Genomic DNA, 26,905 nt, shown 5'->3' with positions numbered 1-26,905 from the left:
GGAGAAAGCAAGAAGATATTTTCTCATTAACTTTTGTACTGCACTTAGACGACCTAACGAAACTACACGGTTAAACCCGCCTACGTAAAGTCTCGCAAGCACGCAATCAGTTATCAAACGAATCACCAAGCAAGCGTAAGCGGCCTAGGCCGCCTACTTCAGGAGACAAAATGAGATCTGTCAACCACTCCAGACTTAGATTACAAGCAAGGCCCCTAAGGCCAACAATCATTGAACTAAGGGGTCTGGGCCAGCCCCAGGCCCACCTATGACCCAAACAATGACCCAACCCATGCCAAGGTCTGACATAATTAATAAACTATAAATACGCGTGGACTCCATCAATTAAAGGTATGGATTCATTAATCCCTTAATCACGAGATTTAACTTTCTATGAATCTTTTGGATGACTTAATCGTCGAAGTCTTCTCTGTAGGTAACCCCCCATGGGCCCCAGCCGTGATACCAGTAGATGACATACACAAGCCGAGGAGGAGCCAACTAGAGAGATTACAGATTGAGGTAAGGTGATATTTGTGTTTGACTTCTCTTATTTGTTCTCCGTAGGAACAATTGGCGCCCACCGTGGGGCACAAAGTAACACCTTACATATCAACTCGCATACTATCGACGATGGTTTCTACTCGTAGCAAAGCTGGAGTCACGAAGCAACCTAAAGCAAGTCCCACAACACCTGCTAGCATCACTCCGAACTTGGCCGCCATCCTTGAAGGCCAAGTCAAGATGCAACAAGAGCTCGCTGACTTGAGAAAGCGCAGTGCTGATGAGATGGAGGCACTCAGGAAAGAAAACTCATGGCTGAGAAGGAAGATCGAGACTGACCCCACCCAAAAGGGGAAAGCCAAGGAAGCGTCAGAAGCCCCCAAGTCTCCGACTTACCAGCCCAGTGAGGAAGAGAGCGAGTACAACCCTACCCCGCACACCTTCACCACCACTCAACAAACACCCATCATCTCTACCCATCACACAAACATCCATCCCACCCTCCCTAGACACACCGCAACACCTACCCCGCTGCCACCCTTCCCACTACTCATATCCCACCTCACAAGTTCACCACTACTTTCCTTACCCTCGTCCACCACCCCATTCCACCACATTCGTTACCACCCCAACCACCCAGGCGTCACGACCCTTTCACTAATGCCATCACCAACACCCCTCTCCCTACCAAGTGGGAACTCTTCACGCTGGACCGTTAGACGGGAGAAACCAACCCTGACGAGCACCTCAAAATATACATAACCCATGTCGCCCTCTATACATCCCATGATGTCATCTTCTGCAATTCTTTTCCCACCACCCTCAAAGCCCTACCCTTGAATGGTTCACTACCCTCCCGCCATACTCCATTGACTGTTTTGACACCCTCTCCCACATGTTCACTACCCATTTCGTTGGACGCCGCCCACATCAAGCCACAACTCTCTCCCTCCTCGACGTCAGAAAAGAACAAGACGAAACGCTACAGGCTTTTATCCACCGCTTCAGCAAGGCCGCCCTACGCACACCCCACCTCAACCAAGAAATTATATTGCACAATATGGCCCTCACCCTCAAACTAGGACCGTTCGCTAATAACGTCTACCTCCACCCCTCGCAACAATGTACGAACTTAAGCTCCGTGCTACGACCTACATCCGCATTGAAGAGATGCAAACTCTTCTGGTGGAGCTCCAAAGGTGTGTGAAGAACTCCATGGCAGCGAAAGTTGGATGAAGGAATGAAGGCAAGTTTGAAGGCACTTGCAAGCAATAGAAAGTGAAGGAGGTGATATGATTTCCTAATCTATGCTACCCTAAGGAAGGTGGCTAGATGTAGAGAGAGGACATCTTTAGAAAGGGATGACTCTCAAAGGCAATAGAGGGAGGAGTGCTCTCAACTCAAGTAACATCTATTGCATAAAATTTCAAGAGTGTCTACAAATGAGTGAAATTTTGGCTTTTATATGAAGCCATTTACACAAGAGAAAGGAGAGCCATTGGATGGAGTGGGCCTTGATCTTGGCCCTTAGATCAAGCTTGGAGAAGGAGGCAAGGTCACGCCCCTTGGATCTTCGCTTGAAGAACAAGAAGGATTCTTAGCCTTTAGATGTGATAACCAACCTTAGTCAAACTATGAAGCAAAAGAGCCTCCTTGTCTTGATAATCTCGGCCATGTATGAAGATAATTGGGTTGAGCCCAATTTAAACCCCATCCTATGTTCCTTTCATGTCTTATGTATTATTGGAAAGCAAAGCCTAAACAATGGCCCAATTTAAATCTACACTACTAGATTTATATGCACGTCTTCAAGTCTTTGTGATCTCTTTGGCCCATTTGAATAATGTGTGAACCCCATTGAATTTGTGATCATCTAATGGGAGGCCCTTTTGAATCTTCTTCATCATTGATCTTGTAACTGGGCCTTTTAATGGGCTTGGGCTTGAAGGTACAATTGGGATTGGTTGGGTCACATCATCCCCTCCCCCTTGAAGAGGAGTTGCTCTCAAATCTTGGTTGTCATCCTCATCAGCTATAGTACCTGTAAAAGGAACTAAGTCAGTGATATTAAAAGTAGGATGCACACCATATTCAGTTGGAAGATCTAATTGATAAGCGTTATTGTTGATCTTCTTTATGATTTGGAATGGACCACGAAGACTAAGTTTGGATTTTCGTAATTAGGAAATCTTCCTTCCTTAGATGAAGCCAAACTAAGTCACCCTCATTGAATGATCGAACTCTCTTACCCTTGTTTTTAGAGTTGGCAATCTTTTCCATTTGACCTTGATTTTGACTCTTAACCTTCTCATGAAAATCTTTGATAAATTTAGACTTAGAAACCCCTAATTTATGAACAAAGTCAAAAGAAGATGGAAGAGGTAGCAAGTCTAGAGGAGTGAGAGGGTTAAAGCCATAGACAACCTCAAAAGGTGAGAGTTTAGAGGTACTATGGACCACTTTATTGTAAGAAAACTCAATGTGGGGAAGATACTCATCCCAAGATTTATATTTCCCCTTAAGCACAACCCTAAGCAAAGTGGAGAGGGATCTATTGACTACTTCTGTTTGCCCATCAGTTTGAGGGTGGCAGGAAGTAGAAAAAAGAAAGTTTAGTTCCAAGCCTAGACCACAAGGTCCTCCAAAAGTGGCTAAGGAACTTAGTATCCCTATTAGACACAATTGTCTTGGGTAAACCATGAAGACGAACCACTTCTCTAAAGAACAACTTTGCAATGTGGCTTGCATCATCGACTTTGTGGCATGGAATAAAATGTGCCATTTTTGAAAAACGGTCCACAACCACAAAAATCGAATCAACACCCCCTCGAAGTCCTTGGAAGCCCTAGGGCAAAGTCCATGCTAATATCCTCCCAAGGGGTGAAAGCCACAGGCAAATGAGTATACATCCTAGCAGGCATTGCGCTAGACTTAGCATGCAAACAAGTCAAACAACTAATACAATGTTTTAGAATATCATGTTTCATGTGGGGCCAAAAGAATTTCTCTTCAAGCATTGCCAACATTTTGGTGACCCCAAAATGTCCCAAAAGTCCCCCCTCATGCATCTCAATGATTAAGAGTTTACGATGAGAACCACATGAAATGCATAGACGGGCTTCTTTGAAAAGATAGTCGTTTGAGACATAGAAGCCGCCTTGGGACTTATTTAAACAATTAGAATAGATAGGGGCAAAGAAGGGATCTTGACTATACAATTCACATATATTGTCAAACCTAAGAATTTGAGATCCAAGTTTGGCTAAAAGAGTATATCTTCTAGAAAGTGCATCAGCCACAACATTGAATTTCCCTTTCTTGTATTTGATGATACAAGGGAATTGTTCTAAAAATTCAACCCACTTTGCATGCCTCTTGTTAAGCTTGTGCTGGCTTTTCAAATACTTGAGAGTTTCATGATCACCGTGAATTAAAAACTCTTTAGACAAAAGATCGTGTTCCCAAGTATGAAGAGCTTGCACAAGGGCATATAACTCTTTGTCGTAGGTTGGGTAATTACGAGAAGGGCCATTGAGTTTTTCACTGAAATAAGCAATTGGATGGCCTTCTTGTAATAAAACCTCACCTAATCCAACCCTAGAAGCATCACATTCTAGCTCAAAAGTTTTCTCAAAGTTTGGAAGAGCTAGAACTAGTGCTTGGGTGAATTTAGCCTTGATATCCTCAAAGGCTTGTTGTTGCTTATCACCCAACACAAAAGGTGTGTCTTTCTTGACAAGTTCATTGACGGGTGAGGCAATTGTGGAGAAGTGGGGTACAAATCGTCTATAGAAGCTAGCTAGCCCATGAAAGCTACGGATGTCCCCAACATTCTTTGGCACAGGCCATTCTTGGATGGCTTTGATTTTATCGGGGTCAACATGTACCCCACTTTTATTGACCACAAACCCAAGAAAGATGACACTCTCTACACAGAAAGTGCACTTGTCTATGTTTGCATAGAGTTGATGGTCTCGAAGGAGAGACAAGACTACCCTAAGGTGTCCTAGATGAAATTTGAAGTTATGGCTATAAATTAAAATGTCATCAAAATAAACAACCACAAACTTCCCTAAACAATCCCGTAGGACATGATTCATTAGTCGCATGAATGTGCTAGGAGCATTAGTTAGGCCAAAAGCCATGACTAACCATTCATATAGACCAAATTTAGTTTTAAAAGCGGTTTTCCACTCATCACCTTTAGCAATTCGAATTTGGTGATAACCACTCTTGAGGTCTATTCACTAACACAAAAAAGCCTTTTAACGTCCGACATTTTCGACTTTTGACGTCTGTCCAAACACCGACGTCGTACTAGGTGATGTCAAAATAACGTCGGAAAAATAGTAGACGTTACTTGACGTCGGTCCTTTAAGAGTCCGATGTTATCCAACGTCGGGGCCAGTAACAACAGACGTCAATTTTCGTGCTAAGAAGAGGGAAAAACTTGAGCAATTTAACGTTTGTCAGAGCCCGTCAGACGTCAAATAACGTCGGCCCTGGTACAGTCAGACATTAAATAACGTCTGTCAGGGCACACCAGACGTCAAACTACTCCATTTTTTTTAAAATTTGACTATTTTTACAACATCCACACACCTGAAAATCAGAAAATTCTCAGAACAATTTCATAATACTTTCAGCACAATTCTAGAGTTACAGTTATATATAATAGAACTTAAGTTTCAAAATATATTCTAAACTAATATAAATAACAACAAACTAAAAGTTTCAACATGAAATTCTTGTACAATAAAGTTTTTAAAACGAGTTCTAATTCATGTGGTATCAACTCCATCTCTCCAATAGATATGCTGCCCATAACTGTCTTAGTGTGTGGATAATGTCATCTGGCAGAGGTGATGGATTCTTGAATCGCTGAAAAAGTAATACAATTTCATTATGTATGAATATCATTTTTTAAAGTTTGATATGATTTATAATATGTGAAAGATATATATAATTACCTCTATCCATTCATCTTTAATTGCAGCTCGAATGATTGTTCTTATCTAAGACATGACATAATATCCACATTCCCATGAATCTTCTTGCTTGTTACACTGAACATTACAAATAAAATAAACACATCAAAGTCATAAGTTGACATACAGAAATTAATAACTTTAAAATGAATGAGTTCTAACCTTTGGATATATGACTTTAAGTTGTTGGCCTCTAGGCTTACCCACAATTCTAATGAAATTTTGGAAACATAAAACATATGCAAGTTTTTATAACTAAGTAGATACATAGGTTAGGATTGAAAAAAAAATAATACTTACTCTTGTAACATGTTTTGAAAAGCTGGTGGAATCTTCCTATGGCATGAACAAAACCATACAACTAGGCATTGTCTTGGAATGATGAGACAAAGTTGCCAATGATACCTACCATCAATCACAAGTACTTAGCCAAAATAATTAATAATACTTCACACAATATTATTAGCAAAAACACTTACGAATCAATGTATGGTGCAAAGTAGATCTCTCTATTTGACTCAACCATCCATGTTTGTAAATAAAGTTTCATGTGGTCAGGTGAGTTTCCCGAAGGTTGAATTGTTTGAGGTTCAATGAATCCATAAACGGAAGATCGACCTTGGTCCACAATGACTTTGTCCATGTACCTACAAGAAGACAGTTAGGTATAATATTAAAAGGTATTAATTCCTTGCTTTAAATATGAAATACAATAAAAAAAATCTTACATGCACCATAGTTGTATGACTGAAATATTTAACATCTTGTTTCCTGTAATGATCTCTAGTGCATCATTCAGGTTTATGTACAATGGGACATGACAATGGAGGCCAAATAGAGTTCTGTGGAGAAAGTTATTATCAAATGCGTTGATTCTTTTTTTTTTCTGGAAACTAGAATCAGAGAGCTTTCTTTTGACCGCTTAGCTGGTGTAGTTTAATGTTTTAAAATCGTCACGTTTTCTGTCAGCACTGTTTTTGTGTGTCATTGAAGTGGATTTGAACCATACCAAGATAACTACAACAAGACATGGTTAGCACATGAAAACACCATATCCAAGATAACCTAGGCTCTAGATACCAAATGATGAAGGATTATCTTGTTTTCTTTTAAGATTATTGAATATGGTGTGAGTTGATTAAGAAAGCTAAGTGAAATCCCCACTGAACATTAAGATAGCAAGCTATCTAGATGTGAAGGTTCCTTTCACAAAGCTCAAGAGAAGAAGATGATGGATTGATTCAAAACAAAAAGGAAATAGAAAGCACATAAACCATAGAAAATCAAGAACAATTAAAGGAAGAAGAAAACATACAATGAAAAGGAAAGAAATGGTAAAAATGTGAGAAGTACGCCACTACAAGGCTAGGCTAGAAGCCATGGCAACCTTGAAGATGAGTGGATGTGTGCCGCCACTTGCTATGCAAGATAAGGCTTAAAAGTATTCACTCCCAAGGGAGAAAAATCTCACAAATGGTTGAGACACAAGAGTATTTTTACTTCAAAATGTTCAACCCTTTTACATGTCTAGGAGCACCCCTTATATAGAAGAGTTTAGGGGCCTCTAAGCAAATAAAAGATACCTAAGGATGTCTCTACAAAAACCTAACTCTAGCTTCTAGAAACTAGGTCAAATAAGATTACAAAAATGAGAGACAAAAGAGCCAACTATGGTGTGTGCAAGGCTAATTTCGTTCTAGCACAAAAGGAGACAAAGAATGTGTCTCATATGTCTCCAAAAAGTGGCCAAAGTGTGCTAAAAACAAAGGAGACCAAAGGTACATAGGTACACTTGTTTTATGCCTTTTACTTTATGCTTTATGCCTTTGCTTTACTCTCTCATCCACATCATTTATGCTCCCCAATCACCATGCGCCACCTAGCATTGCTTTCTTACTCCTAATTAACCTACAAAGCAAATAAACATAGATTAGCATGTTGGCTTAAGTCAAGTCAACTATAGTCAACAAGTCAAACCTACTCAAAGGTCAACAAGTAAACTAAAATTGATTCAACTAAGTCAACTTAGGGAATCAAAAATAACAAACACAAATGAAAGGGATGAAGGATTAGTGAACTTCCTTTCTAAACATGCTTAGTCTTCTTAAGCATGTGCGTCCATCCATGGTTGGGGTCAATCCTTCATCACAACCATTCTTGTGCTACAACAGTTGCAACAAGACCCACTATCAATGATCAAAGAACAAGTATTGTTCAAAACGTCACAGCGAGTGTGAAAAATGTTTTCTCTTTGATCATTGAGAGGAAGGGTTGGTTGGTTATTGAGAAGCCTTCTAATCATTAAGAGAAACCCTTCTTGAGGGTAAGAATGAAGTTTGTCTTTGGACGACTTGTCACTGTGGGAGTCACTAGAAGAGGAAGATTCCTCAGAAGACTCCTCTTGACTACTGTAGAGGTCTTGGCCCTTTAGCACAATGGTGCGCTTGGTAGGACACTATGATGCCACATGACCTCTACCTAAACACTTAAAACACTTGATCTCACTACCTCGCTTAGAGGTCTCTCCCTTATCTTGACCTTTTGTTGGGTGTCTATGAGCGGTCTCCTTGACATGAGAAAAATCTTTCTTTTAAAAATCAAATTTTGAAAAAGAGAGTGAAGAAAGATTTTGAAGAATCTTTCTTTTGTTGTTCCACTTTGATGCACATTTGAACAAGTTCATTTAAATTTTGAAATGGGAGCAACTCAACTCGATCTCTTATGTTGTAGTTTAGACCACTCAAGAACCTAGCAATTGTTAGATCTTCTTCCTCATCTATTCTAGCCTTGAAGATGTACAACTCCATCTTTTGCCGATATTCCTCCATAGACATGGTTCTTTGCTGGAGCCTTTGGAGTTTATCCATAAGCTCTCTTTTGTAGTATGAAGGAACATGGCGAGCATGGACGGCCTCTTTGAGATCAAACCAATATTCAATCTCGGGAAGGCCTTTTTTTTGCTTTTGGAGGACAAGGGTTGTCCACCAATTTAAGGCATGACCTTGGAAGCTGAGGACAGCAAGAGAGACACGTCTCTCTTCCTCAACCACATGGCTGTCAAACAGTTGTTCAACTTTTGCCACCCAATCTAGATATGCCTCAACATTATCTTTTCCATGGAATGGAGGCAAATCTATTCTTGTTTCTTTGGGGTGAGGAGGAACACGCCTTTGTCTCCTAGTGTGAGGAGATTGCCTTGGAAAGGGGCGTTGTAAGTCCTCCTCATCGCCACTAAGATCATGATGATGTCTTGATGGGGGGCGAGAAGATCTAGGAGAAGCATGGTGAGTGTGTGGAGGATTCCTTAATTGCTCAGATATGAATTGCAAATTGGCTTGCATGGCAGCCATTTGATCCTTGATGCCACTCACCTCTTTGGTGAGTTTGTGAAGCATACGAGGGGAAACATCTCCTTCATCATCCGCATTGGTGTTATGTTGTGAGGGTTGGGGTGAATTTTGTTGGGTTTGCACCCTTGCACGTGTAGCCCTTCTAGTGCTCATGATTGATATGATCTAGCACTTGAGACAAAGTGTGAATTAAAGTTTTAAGAACACAAGTGAACCTCTAGGTAGGCGAGGTGAGTCTAAAAAGACCACTTAATAACCAAAGTCAATCCTAGCCAAGGCACACTTGGGCAAGTTTGAAAAAATTTCACACAATGGCTAAGTGCTAAATGATGAGAATCACTAGACACTAGTTGTCAACAAAGAACAAAGAACAAAGAAATCTATAAAACACTAAAGATGGACCCCTAATTGGCAAAAATATGGAAAGACTTGGGTCTCAAAAATTTTAAGCCACTAAACAACGTGAAAACTTGAATATAAGCTATGTGGCCTAATGTAAGGTGAGAAAGCACTTAGAACTTTCAACACAGTTACACTAAAAGCGAATTACTAATGGATGATAAAGGTTCTACTTAGGAGATGGGATTTAGCACCTTGTGGTTCCCCAAGACACCTATGTAGGCCAAAATACAAGTTCAAAGAGAGTGAAAATTGGTACACAAAATTTAGGCAAAGAGGAGGAACCCAAGACCACCAAACTTTTAGAGAACTTTGAGTAGAAAATAAGGCACAAAGGATGCTCCAAATTGACCAAAATAAGTGACCAAATTGTAGAAAAACTAGTAAACTAAAAAGATGCAACATTTACAAGCCACAATGGCCAACAAAAATGCTTGAATTTGGTGTTGGAAGCTACTCCCAAGGCCAACTTGAACACCACAATTTTGGACAACAAAGTGATGCACTCCCCAAGAGCACTTTGGTGCCAAATGAAGCCTTAGTTGATGGCTTTGAAGTATACACCAATTGGAGGAATATTTGGACCCCTTGTGGACGCAAAATGCAACACCAAACAACAACAAAACCTGGCCAAAATAATGAACAAAAACAGCAAACAAACTAGGCCAAAGGCATTGGTTAGCTCTCACTCAAGTAAGAAATTGATGGCTCAAAACTTTCCAAAATATGGTGAAGGTGAGAGGAAGAAATCAAGCACACTCTCTAGAGCTTTACTTCTCAACCACCACCTAAAATGCTACCTTAGACTAGCAACAAATTTGGAAAACAAAATCACTTAATTCATAATCAAGATCATTGAAGCCAACATTACTTGCCAATTGAAATGTATAACACAAGAAAAAACTAATTAAGAAAGCTAAACCACATTGAATATGATTTGGCAAGACAGAATTGAATAGCCAAAAAGAAGGACAAGCAAGAAATTAAGGCTTGAAATAAAGGAAAGCACAGCAAAAGGAATCCTAGAATGGAACTAGAATGGAGTAAAAACCAAAAACAGAAACTGTGTGCCAATGTGAGGGAAGTAATCCCCTCCAAATGAAAGCAATTGATGGCAATATGCAGTACACACATAAACAAGCAAATGTATAGAGCAAGAGCACTGAAATTCTGAAGCAAAACACACCAAAAAACGCACTAAACAGTGATTTTCCCGAAAACACAGCACCAGAAAACGCTGACAGATGCCTTAACTTTGCAGATTTATCATATTTTTTGTACTGGACATATTTGAATGATTCTTTTTGATAATATTTCGTCCAGATGTTAAAACAATTATGCAAAAATCAGAAGGTGATTCGGTGGTATGAATCGTTCTAGTTAAATCACACAAGAAAAGTGTGCGTCAGAAGACAAGTGAAAACAGCAGCAAATTGGCACTGAAAAACGCAGAAAGTTGCCTCTACTTCAAAAATTTGTATAGAATTCAATTCTCAACATAATTGAATGATTCTTGTTGGAGAGTTTTCGTCTATGACTTAGCTTTTCGAAGCAACAATCAGGTTAAAATTTGGTGTACTGAATCACTCGTGACACTTCTCAAACAGAAGATGTGTAGTGGAAAAAAAGGTTGAAAACCGAAGCAAAAGCAGAGTGAAAGTGGAAGATGTTCAATAGACAAATAAATTCGATTTGGAGCTTGATTATGATCTAGAATCAAGCATAGATGAAGATGAACATCTTAGGACACTCTATGGCACAAACCAATCGGTGAAATGGTATTAAAACAGTGAGGAAAACTGACTCAAACAACCACACGCATAGCACGAAGCTTCATTGCGTTTTGGAGTGGAGTTTGGCACGATTTCACTCAAGCAAGTGCAGAAAATGATTGTAAATGGTGGAAAATTGAAGAAACATGTAAAAGAAAGCATGAACAAGACATATAACACAAATTGAACGGTGGAAATTGAAAAGAAAAAAGAATCACCGAATAAAAATGACAAGAAACACAATGGAAGCAATAAAATGGTGCTGAAATGTAAAGGAAAGCTAGTAAATGATGTGAATCATAGGAAGCAAGGAAATCTACGAATAGAGTGTAGAACACTCTTGTAGTCTCATAGTTGCATGGTATCAATGGAGAAACACAATGTAATAGACAATGAACGGTAAATGTGAAAGAGAAGAACAAAATAGAAGGAGAAGAAGATGAGAACAAGACGGAAAAATGAAGGAAACACAAGACTAGGAAAGACCATGGTTTGATGTCTCTTGATACCATTATGGTGGAGCTCCAAAGGTGCATGAAGAACTCCATGGCAGCGGAAGTTGGATGAAGGAATGGAGGCAAGTTTGAAGGCACTTGCAAGCAATGGAAAGTGAAGGAGGTGATAGGATTTCCTAATCTATGCTAGCCTAAAGAAGATGGCTAGAGGTAGCGAGAGGAAATCTCTAGAAATGGGTGACTCACAAAGGCAATAGAGGGAGGAGTGCTCTTAACTCAAGTAGCATCTATTGCATAAAATTTCAAGAGTGTCTATAAATGAGTGAAATTTTGGCTTTTATATGAAGCCATTTACACATGAGAAAGGAGAGCCATTGGATGGAGTGGCCCTTGATCTTGGCCCTTAGATCAAGCTTGGAGAAGGAGGCAAGGTCACGCCCCTTGGATCTTGGCTTGAAGAACCAGAAAGATTCTTAGCCTTTAGATGTGATGACCAACCTTAGTCAAACCATGAAGCAAATGAGCCTCTTTGTCTTGATAATCTCGGCCATGTATGAAGAGAATTGGGCCGAGCCCAATTTGAACCCCATCTTATGTTCCTTTCATGTCTTATGTATTATTGGAAAGCAAAGCCCAAACAATGACCCAATTTAAATCTACACTACTAGATTTATATGCACTTCTTCAAGTCTTTGTGATCTCTTTGGCCCATTTGAATAATGTGTGAAGCCCATTGAATTTGTGATCATCTAATGGGAGGCCCTTTTGAATCTTTTTCATCATTGATCTTGTAATTGGGCCTTTTAATGGGCTTGGGCTTGGGCTTGAAGGTGTAATTGGGCTTGGTGGGGTCACATAACCTTCACAACAAGTTCTACAATGATTACACCCCCTCAACTGGTGCCCGTGAGAAACCACCCCCACGACCTGACTCCAGACCAAGAGAGCCCAAACAACCACGCTTCACTAGACACGCGCTGCTAAGTGTCCCCATATCCCGCCTTCTTGACGAAGCCTTTCATGCTGACCTCATCCCACCACCTCATAAAACATCCAACTCTCCCAATGCAGACATGACCAAGTATTGTTGCTACCACAGAAACAATGGCCATACCACAAACGAATGCAAAGCACTCCAAGATAAAATAGAAGAATTAGTTCGTAACGGTCATTTCCGTCGCTTCGTCCGCAAAGACGAATGCCCACATCCATCGCGATCCGATAACAGATATCCCCCCACAATACTCGCCACGATCGACGCCCCACCCAACCAACCAGCCAAGATCCACAACCTGCCCGCACTGACATCACCCTATCTGATCCTCCATTACGCGACACAATTAATACCATCTTTGGAGGCTTTGCCAGCGGCGGATCCACCTCCTCAGCTAGAAAGAAATATCTCCGTCAACTCCAGTCCATTAACCATATAGCCCACTCTCACCATAGACGTCGTTTGCCTCCTATTACCTTCACAAATAATGATTTCCATGGCGTCGACCACCAACAGGATGATCCCATGGTCATCACAGTCGAACTCGAAAACTACGCGGTCAAAAAGGTCCTCATCGACCAAGGCAGTTCGATTGACATCATGTACTGGACAACATACCAAAAACTCCAGCTTCCCGTCAATGCCATGATCCCCTATGATGAACCTATCTACAACTTCTTCGGGGAGAAGGTCTCCACCAATGGGTACATAGACCTACACATTGTTTTTCGTGACGACACTCAAACCAAAGCGATCCCCATCCGGTTCCTTGTCGTCGACGCGCCTACATCATACAATGTCCTCCTTAGTCGAACATCCTTTAACACTTTAGGCGTTGTCGTCTCTACGCCACACCTAGCCATGAAATTCCCCTCTCCGTCTGGTGACATCCTTACCATCCATGGCGACTAACGGCTCGCACAAGAATGCTACATGGTTAGCCTACGTCCTCAATTGCCAACCCTACAAACAAACAACATTGAACGCCCACCCAACTCCAACATAGCTTTATCAGGTGCTGACTTGGATCATAGAGTAGGATGCGACAACACTTCTCGAACCAGTCGATGACACTGTAACCTTGGAGCTCGCAATGGCCGCACGCTCAAGCTGGGCACCGATCTCCAACAAGAATAGCGTGATATCCTGACACCCACCCTCATCAATAACACTGACCTTTTTTCCCGGTCAGCATCAGACTTACCCGGCATCGACCCTTAAGTCGCAATCCACAGGAAGAAGAAGCGAAAGCTCGGAGAAGAACGTCGACTGGCAGCAAAAGTAGAAGCCGACATGTTACTTAATGTAGGCTTCATCGAGGAAGCCCTCTACACCACCTGACTATCCAACGTGGTTCTAGTAAAAAAAGCAAATGGCAAATGGCGAATGTGTGTTGACTATACGGATCTCAATAAGGCATGCCCTTGAGACGCTTATCCCCTACCTAACATTGACCGGCTAGTTGACAGTGCAACCGACAACAAGGTCCTCAATTTTTTAGACGTATACTCCGGATACAACCAGATCCCAATGGCCACAACCGACATGAACAAGACCGCTTTCATCACTGACGACACCAACTACTTTTACATGGTCATGCCTTTTGGCCTAAAAAACGCAAGAGCAACTTATCAACGATTGATGTACAAAGTCTTCTGCCACAAAATGGGCAAGTGTGTTGAATTGTACGTCGACGACATGGTTGTCAAATCCCCAAGCCACCACTAGCATGCACAAGACCTATCCATAGTATTCTCTGCATTACGGCAGTACAACCTCATACTCAACCCTAAAAAGTACGTTTTCGGCATCGATCGTGGCAAATTCCTTGGCTTCATGCTAACACAACGCGACATCAAAGCAAACCCTGAAAAGTGTAATGCCATCATCGAGATGTGAAGCCCCAACAATATCAAAGAAGTACAACGCCTCATTGGCCGCTTAACCGTCATCTCCCGATTCCTACCTAAACTAGCCGAACAAACCCAATCCATCATCCAACTACTCAAGAAATCCACGAAGTTCTCTTGGAACGACGAATGCGAGCAAGTTTTCCAAACCCTCAAAACCACCCTTACATCTCCACCTATCCTCTATAAGCCGGATATCCACCAACCCCTCCTCGTCTATATCACCACAACAGATCACACTGTAAGCGCAACACTAGTCCAGGAATTCACTAGAATTCAACACCCTGTGTACTTTGTTAGTCGAACCTTGTAAAATACAGAAACCAGGTACTAAATGGTGGAAACGCTAGCACTATCTCTAGTACATGCAGCACGATGTCTACGCCCCTACATCCAAAACCACAACATCATCATTAAGACTGACTACCCCATTCAGAAAATACTCCAAAAGCCTAACCTTGCTGGCCGAATGTCATCCTGGGTCGTAGAACTATCTGAATTCAACATTCGTTACGAACCACACGGCCCCATCAAAGCTCAACGCCTCATCGACTTCGTCAATGACCTTCAACACACCCCTGAGGAAGACCGATGGACGCTTTATGTAGACTGTTCCTCAAACCCAAAGGGTGCAGGAGTCGACATCCTCATCAAAAAATCTCTCCACTTCGCCTTCAATACCTCCAACAACCAAGCCGAATATGAGGTCATCCTAGTTGGCCTATCCCTCGCAAGTGAAGTTGGCGTCAAAACACTCACATGCAAGACCGATTCCAAACTCACTATAGGCCATCTGAACGACGAATTCCAAATCAAAGACCCTACTCTCCTGCAATACTATCACCTTGTTTGCAAGGTCGTCAAATTTGCTTTTGATCGTGTATGCGTCGAACACATCCCCAGACATGAGAATGTCAGGGTCGACATCCTATCTAAACTAGCCAGCACTAAGCTTAAAAGCAGGCACAAATCCCTCTTACAACAGACGTTATCCGCACCATCTATAACACACATTTGCCTCAACCTTGACCATGTTGAAAACTGGACAACTTCGTACATCCAATACCTCAAAATCGGTAACCCCCCACCCAATACTGATAAGAGCTGGTTGGCTAAAGCCGCAAGGTATACGATGATAGGTGACGACTTATACAAGCGCGGATATGGTCAATCACTTCTCAAATGCGTCACAACGGAACAAGCACAATCCGTAATAAGAGAACTGGATGAAGGCATATGCGGATATCACTCTGACGCACGAACCATGACCACGAGAATACTCAAAGCCAGCTACTTCTGGCCAACTATGGAAGTGGATTGCCACACCTTCGTCAAAAAATGCATACCTTGTTAGAAGCATGGTAACCTTATCCATCAGAAACAGAAACAACTTCACGCCATACTTTCCCCAAAGCCCTATGCAAAATGTGGAATGAATATCCTCGGCCCCTTTACCCCGGGAAAAAGGCAAGTGAAATTCCTCATAGTAGCCATTGACTACTTCACAAAATGGATAGAAGTCAAGCCTTTAGCCACCATCACAGCTCAACAAGTCCAGTAGTTTGTCTGGAAAGATATTATATTCCGCTATGGCGTGCCGCACACAATAATACTCGACAATGGCCGACAGTTCATAGACAAGGAGCTCGCTAAATTCTACACCAGCCTCAACATCAAGCACATAACCAGCTCTATAGAATACCCTCAGACCAATGGCTAAGCTGAAACCGCCAACAAAGTTATACTAGTGGAATTGTGAAAACGATTGATAGCGCCAAAGGTCGATGGCCGGAAGATTTGTTGGAAGTATTGTGGGCCTATAGATGTACTCCCTAGTCCGCAATAAACGAATCCCCCTTTAGCTTGGTATACGACGCAAAGGCCATGATACCAGTAGAAATTGGCAAACCATTTCTATGCCAACGACTATACAACCCAGACTAGAACCACTAAAATATGTTCACCCACCTCGACCTACTATCCGAATTAAGAGACAAAGCACAAATCCGCAATATGGCAATTAAGCAAAGAGTAGCCAGGAGATATAACATGAACCTATGTCCACGATCATTTGTAAAGGGAGACCTAGTTTGGAGAATGGCCAGCAGCGCAAGAAAGAAGGATGGTGAATTCTCCTCCAATTGGGACAGCCCTTACTGAATACGTGATGATGCGACAAGAGGTGCCTACAAGCTTGAGCAACTTACAAGGGGAAGAGATACCGAATACATGGAATGTACCTCACTTCAAATTATATTTTAGTTAACATGATGTACCAAACGCTTGTAACCCTGGGTGTACTCTTTTTCCTCACCTGGAATTTTTTCCCAAAGGAGGGTTTTGGCCAGGGAGTTTTTAACGAGGCACACCAAAACTCATGAATAAAACTAAGGGTTTTCTCCACCATATACTTACTCGTGTTCTACTTTTTAATTGTTTAAGTTCCCCACCCTTACCACTAGTAAGCGGCCTGGGTCGAACACCCTTTATCTGTTTTAATTGTTTAAGTTCACCACCCTTACCACAAGTAAGCGGCCTGGGTCCATCACCTTTTATCTAGTTTAATTGCTTAAGTTCCCCACCCTTACCACAAGTAAGCGGCCTGGGTCGACCACCCTTTAGTTGGTTTAATTGCTTAAGTTTCCCACCCTTACCACAAGTAAGCGGCCTGGGTCGAACACCTTTATCTAGTTTAATTGTCTAAGTTCCCCACCCTTACCACAAGTAAGCGGCCTGGGTCGAACACCCTTTATTTGTTTTAATTGTTTGAGTTCCTCACCCTTACCACAAGTAAGCAGCCTGGGTCGACCAACCTTTATCTGTTTTAATTGCTTAAGTTCCCCACCCTTACGACAAATAAGCAACCTGGGTCGAATACTATAACTTTTATAGCATTCCCACACAAGTATTCAAATTCCTCTACAAACGCCAATACTACTTATTCAATTGAAACGACCTATGAAGCAACATACCGAATACATAAAAAACTCACACCAACAGCATTCAATAAGTGTGTTCCTATAACATATACTACCGTTATTTACCAAACAACAAATATATCCGGAATATGCATCATATTAAAAAGAAAGAAAAATAGTGTAAGGGTTATCACAGACTTAGGATTAATAACAAATAGAAAACATAAAGCACATATTCTAAGCTGCCTTTTCATCACCACCCTCCACGAGCACGACCTCTTCAGCATTCACATCCTCATCAACCGCCATCCTCCCCGCCTCTTCCTCAGGAATGGTTTCAGCTTCGCGTATAAGTTGGCCATCAACTACGTCTTTATTCACATCAAATCTGGAATCCGACGCATCCAAATCTTTGTAAAAGAAGGCCGCTTGCCGCAAGCCTTTCTGAAACCCGTTGATTTGATCCTGGATTATACAACCCTTCAAGTCCTTCAACTCAACCTTCAGGCCCTCATGTTTTCCTTTAATTCATCGTAGTCGGCCTCAACATCAGCAATCTTGCCTTTCAACTTCTCCTCTGAATCCAAACAATGCACTTTCCAGGTCCCCAACCTCTTCTTCTCCTCTTGCCATTCTTCCCTCTCCTTTTCCCAGGCTGCCTTCTCTTTGGCATGTTTGTCAATTTGCCCCTGCAGCTCCTCCATCTTCGACTGATTCTCTTCCTTCAGCTCCCTCTAGTACAAAGACCCCACCCTGCTCCCCAATATTAGCCTCTTACTGCTAAATTCCACCATAGCCCTCACTAGCGCGTTTGGCTCCATACTGTCAATCGAGTTGACCAGAGTTTCCAACAAGTTTATTTCAATATGACACCGAACAACAGTCTCCGGCAACTTGATGAGCCCAGCCTCTAGTCCCTTCCCACCAGAGGAAGATCCCGGCCCTAATAAAGCGGTCTGCACCTTCTTTACATCCTTCCCCTTGCTAGGCCTGGCCGGTAACTCAGCCGTCCTCTTCGAGCCGCCATGAACATGAACTTCTACTAGGGGCTCTTGCAGGTTGGGAACTTCAGTGCTCCCCGCCGCCTTCGCCCTCGCCGCTTTCTCTTTGCGCAGGGTCTGGAAAAGACTCAAATTCTTCTTCCCCATTTGAGCCATATGACCTATAAACAACAACGAACGTCAATTAGTTAACTCAAACACTTTATAACACTCAAAAATACAAAAAGATACCTTCTATATCAATAATTAGATGAATCGAATTATAAACCCTAACTAAGCCCTTAGTGGGCATCTTATTGCTAAATTGAATCACGGCATCCACCACCTCCTTGTCTACCACTGACAACTCCTCCCTCATTATCCCCTTATATCTCCAAGGATTGCCAGTCCAGAAAAAGGGAAACTTAGTGCTCCCATCGTCAGTATAAAAGTGTGAATGTCCTGCCTGCCTCACCACTACTTTAAAGAACCCATCCTTAAAGTGTTTAAAAGACTGAGTAAACACATCCAATCTATTTATCTTTGGTCGACTTATGAGCAATAATCAGGTTGTTGGTATCGCGCAGCGGAATGTTTAAGCATTTGGACAAAAACCAAGAGGGGGGTGAATTGGTTTTAAGTAATAAAATTAATACTCTAAAATTTTTCCAAAATTTTATTGATTAAATCAAATATTAATTTCTTTAAACACAATAATAGATGGAATAAAGAGATTAGAGAAGAAAGTTGAACACAAGTATTTATAGTGGTTCGGATCAAAAGACCCTACGTCTAGTTGTTAATCTCTAAAAAACGAGAATAATTAAATCACTAACAAATATCATATTACAATCAGATAATAAAAGAGTAAGGAAAGAAAACACCTCTCTTGAACACACAAGATATGAACACCTTTATTTGAATCACACAGAGAACCTTGACCTTAGCTTTCCTAGCAACAGCAGCAACACTCAATCTCCTAGAAAACCTCTCAGGAAAAGTTATCACTCTCCCACACTAGGTTTTTCAAAGCTTCTTTTGAGAACACTTAGAGAACTCTCTTTGTAGTCACAACACTCGCACTCTAGCTTCTCAAAAAGGTAAGTAAGAAGTAACTCTGATGTTCCTTAAATAGGGGTTCTAGAAATTAGGTTAAAAATTGAACAATCGCGCTCAACTGACCAGGGTAATCGATTATTCCAGTGTATTTTTCTGAAAACAAAGTTTTGAGCAGATAATCGATTATCAGAGGTGATAAGTGATTATTCCAGTGCTTTCTTGAAAAAATTGACTCAGCTTAGGATAATCGATTATCCTAAATGATAATCGATTATCACATTGATTTTTCGAGAAATACCAGATTTTTTATCTTTGCTTGTTGATTCTAACTAATCTAATTACTATTTACAAGATATCTTTAAACATAAAAATACATGTTCTTCAAATTGACTTCCAGATGGCTTTTAGGCTTCTTTTATCATCATCAAAATCTTGCTTCAACATTAGACTTGTATTTGCTTTTGCCAACAATCTCCCCCTTTTTGATGATGATCAAAACAATATGTTTAAAGTATCTGCAAAAAAAAAATCTTATAAGTAGATTTGTTAGTAGCACCGTTTGGTTTAAACTTTTAAATCTTTTTTCCCCTTGTTTTGATCATTTGAAAAAAGTTTTAAGAGAAAAGCTCCCCCTCAATTAGACAATGGTAAATAAAATGGACTTTTATTAAGAAATAATAACAATGGTAAACACTTTACAATAGCAATAAAAATAATAACAATGATGTTGACATTTAAAATTCTTGACTCATGTCATCATCTTCATCATATTTGTCAAACTTATGTTCTAGATTAGAAATCCTAGAATCTAGTCCTCTAATTAAGCCAATGACTTCTTCATGTCGGCTAGTGGAGAGGAGAAAGAATTCTTCAAGTCTTTGGTTTAGGTTTAAAATGTGATCCTCTAAAGAAGAGGATGAGCCACCAACCCCACTGGATGATCCAATATTTGTGTGAACAGGAGGGATAGGATCAGTGAGAGGATTCTCTTCTTCTTCATTGTCCGAGGGAGGCATATCATCCTTGTGAATGTAAGTATTCCCAAAAAGAATAAATTTCATCTACTTCAAGGAATTTTCCACAATTTTGTTTGCCTCAATGGTGTTATGAGATTGTTCATCAGAGACATTTACACCTTTGTACTCACAAATACGAGAGATTGACAAGGAATATGGGAATGGATATTGAGGCAGACTCTTGGCTTTGAGCATTGTGTCAAGAATGATGCTTGGTCAATGGATAAGAATGTGATTGAGCATAGCATAGATAATCATGAGATCAGCTTCACTGCATTGTGCATGATTTATACCACGTGGACATAAAATCCAGACAATAAGATAGTGAAGTAGATGCTCATCAACTTTGAGAGGTCTTGCTAGCAATTGTCGACCTATTTCTTGATCCGGACTTCGTATAAATGATCTATAGGCGAATATTCTATTGAATCCTTCAATACCAGCAGTGAGGATTAGAGATGTGCCATCATGCATGGGAAATTGAGCAACATTTTCCCAAATATCATCATCCCACTCCATCTCTGAATTTGTAGTTGAAGTAGAAGGCTCGTACCAGATCGGGATAGTAGGTGCCCTGCATCTTTGTGAAGAATATGACCCCTTGTTCAGCAAGAAAGGCAGGGATTATAAAACGCTGATTTACAAACCATTGAGATTTAATGAATTTTGGAGTGATAAGAGGCTTGTCTTTCCATAGAGTGATGAATTCATATTTCCTATCTTCATCTAAAATCCAACCTTCAATGGAGGCAGTCCTAGGTGCAGTTGAGGTTTATGGAGCACGAGATGCAATTATTCTGCGGGTAGGAATCTTCCTACGAGAAGCTTCAGCCATTGTTTAAGTGGAGAAGAAGGAAGCTTTGAGAGTTTTTGAGAAACTAGAGGGTTCTAAGATTGTGAGGGGTGAAAAAAGTGTAATAGCAACTAGAATGGCATGTATTTATAGGGTAATGTCTCCAACGGCCATATACACGAATTTTAATGCAAATCTAGCCGTTACAACGACTATTTTTTGAAATTATTTGGTCCAACGACGTGTAAAACATGAACCCTGGCGAACGTGATAATCAATTATTGTTTCAAAAGCTGTGTAAAACATGAACCCTAACGAGCTGATAATCGATTATCTTAAGTGATAATCAATTATTCCAGAGAGGTCCCTTCTGCAGGTAACCCCTCCTGGGTCCAAGCCGACATGTACCAACTGGGAAGAGGCCAACTGAGGATTATAGCGGTACATGGGTAAGGTGACGCTTGTGCCTAACTTATCTTGTTTGTTCTCTGCAGGAACATTAGGATTTTCTTCTTTGTTCTAAAACTTTCATTATATTTTAATACTTTTATCTTAGGATTTTCTAGATTCTTCTAGAATTTGCATTACACTTTAATATTCCTCATTTATGCAAATTCGGTAACTACAAGCATAACGCGTAGTAGTTCAAACCTTGGTCTTAGTAACACTTTTGTAAAATATCTGCAATTTCGTCTTTTGTTATGGAGTACTCGAGTCAGATCTTGATATTATTCTCTGCTTCTTTGATGAAATGATATTTAATATCTATGTGTTTTGTTCTACTTTGATGAACTGGGTTCTTCATCATTGCGATAACTGATTTATTGTCACAGTTGATTGTAGTAGGTCCAATTTGTTTTTCTCCCATATCTTTGAATATCTTTCGAAGCCATATAGCTTGACTCGTTACTTCAACAACAACCACATATTCTACTTCAGCTGTTGATTGTGCCACAGTTGCTTGAGGTGCTCTTTTCATGTCATTTATTGATCCTACCCAATCACTATCAGTGTAGCCGATCAAATGTCTTCATCATGTCTTCTTTAAATTCTTTTATCATCTCCAAATTGTTTCCTGTATAGATAAGATCATCGACATATAAAGAGAGAATGAGGTGATACTAACCTTGTGCTTTAATATATAGTGTTGGCTCACTTTTTCTCCTCCTGAATCCTTGATCGATGAAGTATTGATCAATCTTGCTATACCATGCTCGAGGTGCTTGTTTCAAGCCATATAAAGCTTTTTTTAGTCTTAGTACTTTACCTTCATTGCCTTTGTTGATGAAGCCTTAAGGTTGTTCAACATAAATCCCTTCTTCGAGCACTCCATTTAAAAAGGCTAATTTGACATCTAGTTGATAGATGTTCCATCCTTTTTGTGCTGCAAGGGCTATTAGCGCTCTTATTGTATATAGTCTTGTGACTGGAGCAAATTTCTCATTATAGTCGATTCCTGGTTGTTTTGAGTAGCATTTGTAAGACCTGCGAAATTTAATTAATTAAATAAATAAATAATTAATAAATGCGGGTAGTGTGAGTCTTTATGCCAATTAATGTTAGCTTTTATGAAGTGGAAAAGTACTAACTCAATTGGTTGAGAGTACATGATTGTGTTGAAAGGACTTGGGTTCGAGTCCAGTGTATGCCATTTGTGTGTTATTTTAATTGTTTATTATTTTAATAATAAACGCTTGAACATGATGAGTGATAATAGAATCCTAGATTTATAAGAATTATCCTGAATCATGAATTGGTTGAATTGGTTATGCATTTGATTGTAATTATGTGGTCATGTGTTCAAACCTTGTTGCACACAAATTTAACTTTCCTTTTGCCAAAATTCTTTTGGCATGAAATGTAAAGGGCAAAAACCCTAGTTGCCTAGAGAAATCCATAGGTTAAGCATACTCTGGAAACTTTACATAAGCCAAAGTTTGATTTTTTGGGTGTAATAGTGGAAAAGTGGACAAATAAGTCACCTTTACTACTACTCTACAGAACCATACATGAGATTTTCACTTCATATGGCTACTCGTTCAATTTTTTTTGAAGTCATTGGATCTATTTCCTAGCTCGGTTTAAGAATCTCTCCCCTTCTTCCATTCCGTTCTGAAGAGTAACTAGGTATAAGAGTGGAAGTGAGGAGAGGAAAAGGACATTTAGTCATACACCAACCCTGTGTATTGAAAATGAGAGTTACGAGTGGATTTAGAAGCCTAATGACGTGTGGAAAGGGGAAGGAGACAGCAAGTGGATTTTTCTATCATCAAGTTTTACAAGAGTGGCAATTGGAAGCAAGAAATCCAGGTTAGGGGAGCTCCTTTACGTGTGCATTTATTTGATGATGTTTTCGTAACATGAGGTGTGATTGTGGTGCCTCTACATGATAAAAGGTAATCTATTTTTGCTTTTCTAGAAAATTTCTAGAAATCGCTTGGTGACTTTGATGGCCCGCTAGGCGATGCCTATGCGTTGAACCCATTTTCTAGGTTTTTAGTTGAACCGCCTATCGGCTTCATCCTCGTTGCCAGGCGACGTGAATTGTGGTGGATGCTTTTGTGATGTTCTTTGGATTCTGTGCTAATTGTGAGTTCCTGGAAAATTTTAAGTACATCGATATGGGTGATATTGATTAATTGATAATAATTACTTTATTGATGTTTCATGATAATTGAATGGGCGTGCATAACAGGAAGGGCCCATGTTGGGTTTGGGGGTAAATTGTTAATATGATTTGGGGAGTTTAATCATGGTGAAATTGAGAGTTTATGATTTTACGTGATGAATGCATGCGGGAAAATTGAATGGCTACGACTCTATGCAATTTATTGACTGAAATGTGAATTGGGGGTTTAAGGTTCTTCATGGGTGTAGGAAGATTTTGGGTTCTACCAAGAACATGATGAGCCACCTAGCAGCCAGTATGCACCGCTAGGCGATGGACATGGTAACAGAGGTGATTTGTAGTCATTGACTTTTTGGGGGTGTTTTGGGTCCTATTGGGGCCCCTTTTGACCATGCAGAGGCTATAGTTATAGGAACTGGATAAACTGTAACATTGTGATTATATTGAAAGGTATGTAAATGCTAAAATGGGTGAAGTGTGTGTAATTATATGCATAAGTGATGATGTGAATTGAGACTTAATATACTGGATTGGTAAAAAGATGTGTTATTTTAGGTACTAGTTAAGCCGAATGTATGTCTTGCATGAATACATGAGAATGTGGTCGTATCCTGTAATGTTTGAGAACATGTAATTGTGAGTTACACATAAGTTTTGGCATGAGTGTAAATAGATGTGGATGTGTGAACTTATATTATCGAACTACATAATGTGTTAATTTTAATCTTCAATTAAGTTGGCAATTATAAACATGTAAATAATTAGTTTGGATGCATATTTGAGAAGTTGAGTTGTTACAACCTGCGTTGAGGTGCTAAATCAAAAGTTGTCACATCGTTGATATAGTGCCTGGCGGTACTAAATAGATCGCTAGGTGATAGGAGGACTAGCAATAGTCCCTGAAGCGTAGGGCACCTAGCGGTAATGGGTGAACCGCCAGACAATAGCCACTAAGACAATGGCTTGTTTTATCTAGCACTAGGTGAAAAGAAGGTTTCGCCAGGCGGTCTGCGCTGTGATTTCACCTGGCGGCGCTTAGGTTGCGCCAGTTGATAGCGTAGAGGGTAGTGTACTCTTTGGATTGTGTTTTGTGTGGTTGTGATGTTGGGCTTGGACCAAGAGATGCTTGTTTCTGTCATGAGCGGGTAGGTTCATGGCTGATGGTGAACACATGATAATATGAGCGAGGAGGTTGGTATGTTTTGTGCTCACACTTGAGGGCTGTTGCGAGCGGGGAGGTTCGTAGTTGTTGGATCATAAGTGTTGGACTAAGGGTAGGGAGGTTCATATGTTCTGTGCTCACAGTTGAGGGCTGCTGCGAGCGGGGAGGTTCGTAGCTGTTGGATCACGTATGATGGACTACGGGCGGGGAGGTCTGTACAGTTGGACTACGAGCGGGGAGGTTCGTAGAGGCAAGAGCACGAGCTGGCAAGTTTGTGGAAGCATGTATATCCTAGGTCTATGGTCAAGTAATTGCTTGGGTGATTTGGATGTACGTGGTCTACGAGGCTTTGGGTGAAACCTTAATGATGAACTTTGTTGTAGCATTCCTTGAGTTGTGGCTCGGGATGGCAGATGTACACGAGCATCCCTTGAGTTATGGCTTGGACTGGTGCGTGTTGTGGTATGAGTGTGCGAGTTGTGACTCGTATGGATGGGTCCAAGAAAATTTTCCTCTTAGGCGTTAGCCAGCGAGTTTGGTAGTTTTGGGACAATTATGAACTATGGTTCGTATTGGGAACTCCACCTAGTGTTACGGAGTGTGGTCCGTAACAAGTTTCCCACACGTCTTCTACAAGTTATGGCTTGTAGGTGGAGGCAACAAAGGGTATCTTAAGGTTATCATCTAAAGATGTAGAACATGGATAACATGGTGGTGGCCATGTGGTATGGTATCAAAGGATAGAGTTCCTTTGATAGGTGAATGCATATATATATATATATATATATATATATATATATATATATATATATATATATATATATATATATATATATGTAATTTCCATATGTTTATTTGTTAGCTCACCCTATCTGTTTGTGTTTGGCGATGATCGTGCAATTCGTTACGTGAGAGCAGATGATGTTGCAGGTGGTGCTAGTGAGGCATAGAGTCGGAGAGGGGCTATATTGGGAAGGCTTTTAAATTGAGGATTTTCTTTTATGTTTTTGTAAACAATGTTTCAATCGGTTTATGAACTTGTAATGATTAATAGAATTTACGGATTTTAATTATACGAGTTTAATAAATTTTTAATGGTTAAATCATTAACGACCATGAATAGTTACTGCCATGTGTCACTTCGTGGTTTTTATTTTTTTAATTTTTTTTAATTTTTTTTAATTTTTTTTAAATGTCTACGTGTCAACCTAGCAACGTGCCACATGTCAAAGTCAATGTTCTATATTCAATTTAGACCCTATATTTGTTATGTTTGTTTAATTTAGTCCCAATTTTTGTTAACATGAAGCAATTTGGCCCCTCTCCAAATTGAAACCAAATTTAATTTTTAGATTAAAATTCACATTTTTTTAAAATATTTTTATATAATATATTAAAATTCAAATCATTATAACTTTGATATAAAAATTAAATTTTGTCACATCTTCAATAGGAATAAAATTGGCAATTTTAAACAAAATTGGGACTAAATTGAACAAAAATAACACATATAGGGACCAAATTAAACATAGAACATTGACTTTGACACGTGACACACTACTGAGTTGACACGTGGACATTTAAAAATAAAAAAACCACAAAGTGACACGTGGCAGTTACTGTTCATGGCCGTTAATGATTTAAATGATGTTAGCAAAAAAGGACCAAATTGAACGAAATTGACGAAAATTGAGAGCTATTTGAACACAAAACCAAAATTAGGACTTATTTGACAAAACTTGACGAAAATTGGGACCAAAAAAGTATTTTAACCATGTTTAATCTTTCTGCCTCTCGGGGAAGAGGAGTTGTAATAAATGTCGTTTTGATTTTGATTTTGATTTTATCTTATTTATATTAGTAATATCCGACGAGATGTTACAGTCTTTTGCAACAAATCTGGCCTTGTGCTTTTGTATAGTTCCATTAGGATTGAATCTTCTAGTTGTTGTTATGAAGGTGGAGAAAGCGTACCT

At 40.1% G+C, this 26,905-nt stretch overlaps 1 protein-coding gene across 2 annotated transcripts in view; it reads right to left on the bottom strand.

Moving 5' to 3' along the window:
- Nucleotides 1-5,232: 5,232 nt before the first annotated feature.
- Nucleotides 5,233-26,905, bottom strand: part of LOC114187153 (putative E3 ubiquitin-protein ligase RHA4A) — a 39,686-nt gene continuing 18,013 nt past the window's right edge. The window contains exons 3-6 of one of the 2 annotated variants that reach the window (XM_085674712.1): nt 5,972-6,139; nt 5,793-5,897; nt 5,475-5,570; nt 5,233-5,385 (exon numbers count right to left, since the gene is read on the bottom strand). In XM_085674712.1, coding sequence (XP_085530838.1) covers nt 5,516-5,570; nt 5,793-5,897; nt 5,972-6,139 — 328 coding nt within the window. In that variant the 3' untranslated portion in view covers nt 5,233-5,385; nt 5,475-5,515. Of the gene's footprint in view, nt 5,386-5,474; nt 5,571-5,792; nt 5,898-5,971; nt 6,140-18,219; nt 18,453-26,905 lie in introns of those variants that run through there. The other variant, XM_085674714.1, reaches the window with a different exon arrangement.

Source organism: Vigna unguiculata, chromosome 6, assembly GCF_037176805.1.
Source record: "Vigna unguiculata cultivar grain cowpea cultivar isolate G323 ecotype 2 chromosome 6, ASM3717680v1, whole genome shotgun sequence".
Taxonomy (NCBI): domain Eukaryota; kingdom Viridiplantae; phylum Streptophyta; class Magnoliopsida; order Fabales; family Fabaceae; genus Vigna; species Vigna unguiculata.
This window is presented reverse-complemented; position numbering and strand designations above follow the sequence as displayed.